The following is a 7955-nucleotide window of genomic DNA, read 5'->3' as shown; positions in this document are numbered from 1 at the left end:
CTAAACCAGACTAGATCAAACTGGGCCTCCTACAAGTGCTTCCTGACCAGAATTTTAGAGTCACTTAAGGGCGCACTGGTAAAAATCTCAGCCTGAGGAAACTGCTGGACATGTTGAGCCCAATTCATCCAAATGAACACACTTAAGTTAATTCTTCTCAAGCTCCAGTTGTACACATATGCCTGTATGTTCGCTTGCATGCATAATTTGAACAATAATAGTCAGGTTAAATACTGATTACAATGGTCATTTTTTCTTAGGATTTTCTTCAGATTAATTTTCCACGTTGTTTTTGTGTATACATTTGATGATGAACTATCTCTGTATGCGCTGCGATACATGGTACCAAGAATTACCAAGAATCCTGTTCCTTTTGCAGGATGTGGTGTGGTGGCCTATTTCACAGTGAAACCCAGTGCTGTGGCATTTGTGTGTGTGTTTTGTTTATTTGTTTTGGCGGGTGGGGGGTGGGGGGGAGGGTGGCAGAGCTTTCATCCCTCCGCAGGCTTTGTGGATCGCCATACCTACCTCAGAAAACAAACTCTCCCGGCAGGAGTCCGGTGTCTTGCTCCCGGGTTGGAAAAGGACGGCGCTTTTAGCCTGAGCGCTCGCAGACGCTCGCTATTGTTCCGTTGTTTTCGGCCCCTCCCGGCCGGTCGCACCTCGGTGTCTGGATCAGGCCGTGTGCCGGAACATCGCGGCTCACCTTTGTGCGGAGCGAAACATTCTGTTCCCACTCGTGGGCCTGATTTTCGGGGGGTGATCACGTGATCGGCTCTGCGCACCCAAGCCCGTGTTACAGCACACCCGCGACTCTTCCCCTTCCTGGGTTTCGGCCAGATCATTTCACCGCTTTGGTCAGCGAATTGCAGCTATTTATATAGCTTAGCTTCCTGCAGGGTCCACTGGTAGCACTCAAGTTTGTGTTGTGCTGACATCTGGAAATGCACTGTTACACTTTGTGGAACATGCAAAGGGTGAACCTGTGCTGCCATTAAATAAATAATGAGGAAATTGCTTTATATACATACATATATGCTTATGCAATTTTTAGCAACCCAAAAGAAAGTTTAATTCTTTCATACTTTAGCACAAGTACATACAGATGTGCAGTTTTAGAGTAATTTAAAAGTAAATGTTAATATTGTCTCACAAGTGAGTTTGTCAGTGACTGTTCTGAGAAATGGATAACCACTCTCTTTACTCTTATGACACAATGTACAGCAGGAAACCAAAAATCCCCCCCCTCCCGCTCCCCCTCAGTTGGCCTATAATCCACTGACAGGATTGCTGGTCCATGCTGCAGAAAGACCAGAGAGTGACCTCGACAGGATTAAAGCTGGTGACAACCCTGTTATCATCTGGGCTGGAAACCAGCGTTGCAGTGTTCTACCAGACAGTCACCATGGTGACGGATGATGTCACTTGAATTACAGAATATAGCTGATGATTGAATAGTGTGTGCGTGTGTTTGTGTGCATTGATATACTCTATTCCCATCTTATTCGCAAATGGAAAACAGTGCAGGAACCTCCAAACATAAGTATGCCTGTGGGGCATATTCCCAGTTGGAACTAACTGGAATTCTCCTAGCTAGGGACAATTCCTATGCACTTGGCTGCCTTTTGTGGTGTAGTTATAACTTTTGTTTGTCCTACGCTAATTATACCAGGAATTTTTCTGGGAGATGTAGTCTAAAAGTACAGTCCTTGCACTGGTTATCATCTATGCCCACAGTATCCACATAATGCACTTCATAGGGTAGCTGTGTTCTTGAGAACCAAAGTGATAGTTGTAGTGTAGTGAAACCAGATTCTTGGGTCAACAATTAATTGCTTAATGAATGCGATTAATTGTGTGATTTTGTGCACAAATGATTCATCCACAAACCTCCAGAGAAAGGAGGTTTCTCAGTGAAGTTTCTGATGGAACTGTTATCCGTGAGAGATCAGTTATTCTCTGAGCTTGAGCCTTTTTGAATCTCAAATCATTGTTTTTTTCTTCACTCTTTTCTTTCTCAAGGCTGCAACCACAAAGTCTCAGGCCTTGAAAATGAGCCACCCGTCTTTGTCTCTCCTTCACCACTTCACCCACATCTCAGCGGTCTTTCTTCACAGTGGGCCAATGCTACAGGGACTCTCGAAAGGGAAGAAATGTCATTTGGATAGCTCACAAAGCACAAACAGTCTTTTTAGGAGATGACCAGCTCACCAATGTCTTTCTGTATCTAACTATCCCAATTTGGTACAGTTCCAACCACACACACCCCAGACGTATGTAACTTTATCTTTTTTTCTAACCCTAACCCAAACACACACCCCCTGCCTACATCTGCTGGACAATCTCAGTGTATATTTTCCCGACAAACTGTCTCCATCCAGACTCATTGATCTATCCACAACTGCATGCTTGCATGGGTGCCACCTCGTCTCCGCTTTTGGATCCGGTGCGAATAGACCGGTGCACAATAGATGCAGTTTAGTGATCTCCCAGCAGCTGCTGGGTTTCATCTGGGGGGTCTGGATTACTGGGCATTAGGCTCATTCTGTAGTTGTACAGAGATGCACTTGAGGTGGTCTAACTGGGGACGTGCGGTATTTTACGGTGCCAGAACATTGCCCGTATGTCTGCAGAATATGTAGCATCATTGCAACTGCCTCACCACCCCACCCCCCCACCCCCATTCAGGTGCAGCTCTTGAGTCACCTCTAGCATGTGCACGCTTGCAAGAAGCTCTGCAGCTGGAGTGCATGCACTCCTCTGATGCAGGTGCCTGCAAGCCAGCGGCTACATCACTGCAGGCCACACAGTACTACAGGAGAGCTTGTGGCAATTGGTGGAGCGTGGAAAGCTGTGCTTGATTTCACCATACCCATGGTGGGATAAGGTCAGTTGTGTCTGTTACGTATTTCTAGTTGTAGCTGGCTAATACTAGCTCAGGCTCAGGCTCAGTGTTTGGTTGTCTAGGCTATAGGGCTGTGCTTGTGCCTGTTCTGCCCGAGTCACTCGAGCGCTTCATATGGCCTTCACTGGGCATACGTAACACCTTTGTGAGCATTTACAAGCTCTGTATTGTTCATGGCAGTTAAAAGTGATGTTATGGATACACTATTTATGTGCATAGTTGATTTTTCTCGTAACATGCACCACATCACAAGATGTAAGAAATCAAGAACAACGGCAGTTATACATGCCTTATCAAACAGTAAAACCATGTGAAGGTGTTAGGAATGCTTATGAATGTACATTCCATTAAGTTAAAATGAGCCTGATTACTGACTTGTAGTTGCGCATTATACTAAAATATATCAATATCAATGGAACATAACACTACTGTGTGAATGGTTTTAAATGGTTTACCATTCTAAAGATGTGGTGTTTTGTCAGAACACAATGCACTTTCCCGTGACTGGTCCATGTGACACATCTAGACCAATTACAGATGTGTGTGTTTTGTATCAGCAAAAATCTATGAGCACTGACTCAAGTTCGTGTGCTCTGGCCCGCATATTTGGCTGTTTTTAGGGTTAAATTTGTATGAAATATAAAACACTTGTTTTCTCACAGTATGATGTATTTGCCCTCACCCCATGAATCTGCCACTTTTTTTATTTTATGAATCACCGTATGAATCACTGCTGTAGTATACTTAATTACAGTCTTTCTACTGCTTAGGAAAATATCACAAATGGCCTATCAAGGCACAATGTTATAAACATGGCTATTATTCAATGAAAAGCCTTTGCAATTCTGTAACTATAAAATATCAGAGAAGGTCTGAACAGATCCGAGGCAGAATGTAAAGTTATGAGAGCTCTGGAGGGTAAAATGAGCTGTTGGACTGGCACAGTGGTACAAGGACACGCTCAAGTAACTCAGTGATGGGTAAGGACTCCTGAAGAACAGGGCTGACCAGACCATCTCACAGTTCCACGCAAACATTTTACAACGTCACAATACGCACTCGCAATCCCTGCCGTTTTTGTACAACTCTGTCACACTGCTTGTACTAATATTCATTCCAGCCAATTTTTATCAAACATTTGTCAAGTCTGAGTGACTAATGCAGTTACTGTTAAAAGATCCAAAGGAAACCATTCCTTCCAGCAAGTGCTCGTTTCATGAGGAAAGCAAAATTTTCAATTTCAATTTTTTGCAATTTGCAACTCAAAAGTGTAGGGTAAAGTAAGATACAATTGCACATATATAATATACAGTCCACCATCCTTATGAATTTTTGTACTTTATTCAGGCTGGAAGAGAAAGTTACAGGTAGAGATGGGATTGCAGTGCATGACAAGGAATCGAATCAGGGAGTTGTACAGGAGATTCATACGAGTTGAGAGTTGGCTGTCCTATCAACCGTGTTCAACAGAGCCCCGCCAGTCCTTCTTAGGCTATAGCTAAACAGTTGAGGCCTGAATCATTTGTGAAAACTACTAATGAATGCATGAGTGTGTAAACAGGGATCCAACAGTATTACATATGTGAAATTTAAGCCCTCACTTCCAAGGATACTTTTCAAAATGGTCAAGGAAATAAATAGCTAATTAATTATTTTAGAAAAGGTTGTACGAAATGGAACAATGCACATTATATTAAAAGAGCTGTCCTCACTGTGAGCAGTTTATCAGGGAGGTTGTATGGTATGGAAGATGGCCTTAATAGCATTGAATTACTATCAGTTTGTGTTTTCGTTGTACGGGATAGGCATGGCTAAGAAAAAAGTTCTGAGAAACAACCCATCAGAAATCCCATCGGAGCTCTGTGTAAATGTGGCTCAGGGGAGGCACATCTATTGTTGAGGTAAAAACGTAATTTGTTAAATGAAACTTGTTGTGCAGTCCATTGAGGCATCTCATAATTATAGGAGAATACAATCTAGTCTAGTCTAGTAAACTGCCTCAAACACAAGGCAGAGGCAATTAAAACACCACAACGTGGCAGTTCACATGCAGGAAGAAAGACACAATATTAACTTAGGTAAACATTATTTTATTTTTTAACTTTATTTAAATCCTCAACAGCAAGTTAGCTTATCTGTGGTCAACAGCCATGAATGTAAATGTCAGAGTCTGGATTTCTGAACAGACTGTGAAATGATACAAATGAAAGGACACATTTTTACTACCCTTACTTCATTGTAATAATTTATCAATATTGCTATAATACTTCTGTACTGAATATACTGATGGACCAACACGCCACTGTCAAGAAGCTAACTAAGGACCCCTTCTAAACTCCACATAGTGGGCTCCACGAGGGTTCATCTGAAGGGAGACTTTGGTTTTGTACCTTGGTAAAAACTGGGTCTACTCTTTTCCGGGAAGGAAACCAAAAACAACAATGGCAACAAAAAGAATAAAATAACCAAACAAAAAAAACTATTTCATTTAAACTTAAAAAGGACATCATGAAATAAAAGGCACAGCACTACCACACCAAACACATCAGTTTGCTGTTTCTGGTGAAAGGTTTGTGTCTTCACAATATCTCTAATTCCTACTTTTATACAACAGCGCAATGAACAACCACTGATGTGTAAGTCTCTCACACTTTTAAGGGATTGCTAGTTCATTCTTTTAAAAAACACTGAGGATAGAATACAGGTGTGTGTATTCCTCGGTATTGTTCCCTCTTGAGAACCAGATGACCGGGATCGGTAGCTGTAGGGAAGGTATTTCACTGAGGAGCTGATGGGAAATGAAGTTCACAGTTAGAGGCTACAGAATTGGGGTTACACAAGCTCTGGACTTGATCTCCCATTCATCACTCTGTAAAACATCCTTCCTCTTCCTTTGTCTACATTAAAAAGTGCTTCAGAAAAATGTCCAGCCCAGGTATTCCTCCAGTCTCAGTGTTGCAAGTCAATTTTTTTTTTTTGTTACTCTATTTTTGGCTGGACCGCAACAGCGGGGCCAGCCCTACAAACGCGAATGTCTGTGACTGACTGACTGACTGAGTGAGTGATGAAGTTACACCATTGGTCGGCCGAGTTATGAAGTTACACCATTGGTCGGCCGAATCACGCGTGTTAGGCCAGCCACATACTAGGTTTTAATCTGGTCTTGTTTCCAGAGAAGCTGTGCTTTTTCAGCAGTCGGCTGTCATTCATTTTTATTTTTAAAAGTAAGTTCATTTAACACTGCAAGAAAAAACAAACTTTCAATTACAATTGTTGCAAGAAAGCCAGAAACAAGCTTATATTCTGCTACAGCAAGCTTTCTGACTCGTACGTATCCAGTGTTAAGTGACTTAGTGTAGTGTGCTTGGAAAAGGTTCCACTCGGCAGTTTGTGAACAATGTAGGTTACATCAAAGGCAGCAGACATTTCTTCAGAAACCAAAAACTGTTTAAGGCTCCTGCCAGGTCCACAAGATAATATTGCTTCAGTATGCTCCAGTAATCCACTGTGACTGCACTGCAAGCGTGCATCACATGCTTATTACTTGTATCATTATAAACGTCACATCCATAGAGGAGTTTGAGAGCCAAGTCTTACCTTCTTCCATTAAATACAAAACTTGTGCTCTTGCTAACGAGCTGGGTTGAGGCAGGCCTGCGCACACTCACCAACCCGACTCTTACACTGCTTTGGCAGCAGACAGTTCTGATCCGCGAGGCTTTGAGCTGTCGGACTCTCCTCTTCTCTGGCGTGTAGAATGCCATCTCTCTCACATGTACACAGACACGTATGCACACATGAAGACAGACGTACGATGACATCACTACAGCGAAGAGGGAGGTGTCCTTGGTTTAGGGCAGAGGGGGCTGTGGGGTTTAGGGAGGGAGGTAGGGAAGATCTGGTTTTAAAAAAACGACGTTTCTGAGGTTCACAATGTGAATGATACAAAAACTCTGCTCTTCATTTCCTCCACCCCACTGGCTCCACTCTTCTACCCAACCACTGCTGTTCCAAGTTTTCAAGTCCATCTTGGGTCATATCCCAGAATTCCCTGCTCAGTTGACCAGCACAAAGCCGTGTTGTGTGTCCACTGTATCCATCATCTCACACTCCAGGAAGGGATTGTGGAGCTCGGGGAGAGCCAGGCTCACATACCCAGCGCCAGGCACCTCAGCCTGGCCTTGGGTGGGTGGCTGGACTGGGTTCAGGGGGTACTGGTATTGATCCTGGGAGACGGGCTCCGTGGAGGGGGACAGGTCGCAGGCAGGGTAGGTGTACTGGTGCTCGGAGGGCAGGGCATGTGGGCTGGGGGGCAGTGCTGTGGGGTAAAGGCCCACGTAGGGGTCGTAGGACAGGGGCAGGGCTTCGGCACCGGGCTCCAGGAGGGGGCTGAGGGTCTGGGCCCGGGTGAAGGTGGGGGGAGGCTGCTGCTGTACTGGAGGCACCATGCCCTGCACAGGGGGCGGGCCTACAGAGTCTGGGTGACCAATTGCTGGGTGAGGTGGGTAGGCACCCTCTGCGATCTGCATCTGGTTGAAGTAGGCCTGCAGCTGGGACTGCTTCTGCAGGTACAGCCTCTTCTGGTGAAGCCTGTGGGAGGACCCAGAAAGCAAAGAGAGAGATGTCAAGGGTAAAAAATGAAGGGTGAAAGGTGAGATGTTAGAGGTAAGAAATTAAGTTTGAAAGGTAAAGATTTGTTTATGAGGGGTGAAGTCCTAGTTTGACTTAGCATAGGTTAGGTCAGAGTAATGCTTACTGTGTGAACTGTGTGAACTGTGTGAAGGTTAGGTCAGAGTAATGTTCACTGTGTGAACTGCACTTACTGTGTTCATGGCTATGAATAACTACAAAATGAGTATTTAACCTTATTGGACCTGTATTTGTAGTTGTTCCACTGACCTTTGTTATGCACTTATTGTACATTGCTTTGGATAAAGGTGTCTGCCAAATAAATGTAATGTAATGAGGTGAAAGGTGAAATGTCAGAGGTAGGAAATTAAGGGTGAAAAATGAAAATTTGTCTATGAGGGGTGAGAGGCGAAGGGCAAGA

The 7955-nt window shown here is 43.9% G+C and overlaps 1 protein-coding gene across 1 annotated transcript in view; it reads right to left on the bottom strand.

Moving 5' to 3' along the window:
- Nucleotides 1–4974: 4974 nt before the first annotated feature.
- Nucleotides 4975–7955, bottom strand: part of LOC135263228 (serine/threonine-protein kinase SIK2-like) — a 43286-nt gene continuing 40305 nt past the window's right edge. Inside the window, exon 15 of the mRNA XM_064350967.1 lies at nt 4975–7495. Within this exon, the coding sequence (XP_064207037.1) occupies nt 6961–7495 (535 nt within the window). The 3' untranslated portion in view covers nt 4975–6960. The remainder of the gene's footprint in view (nt 7496–7955) is intronic.

The sequence above is a fragment of the Anguilla rostrata genome, chromosome 9, assembly GCF_018555375.3.
Source record: "Anguilla rostrata isolate EN2019 chromosome 9, ASM1855537v3, whole genome shotgun sequence".
NCBI lineage: Eukaryota > Metazoa > Chordata > Actinopteri > Anguilliformes > Anguillidae > Anguilla > Anguilla rostrata.
Note: the sequence above shows the minus strand (reverse complement) of the source record. Positions and strands in the feature narration are given on the sequence as shown.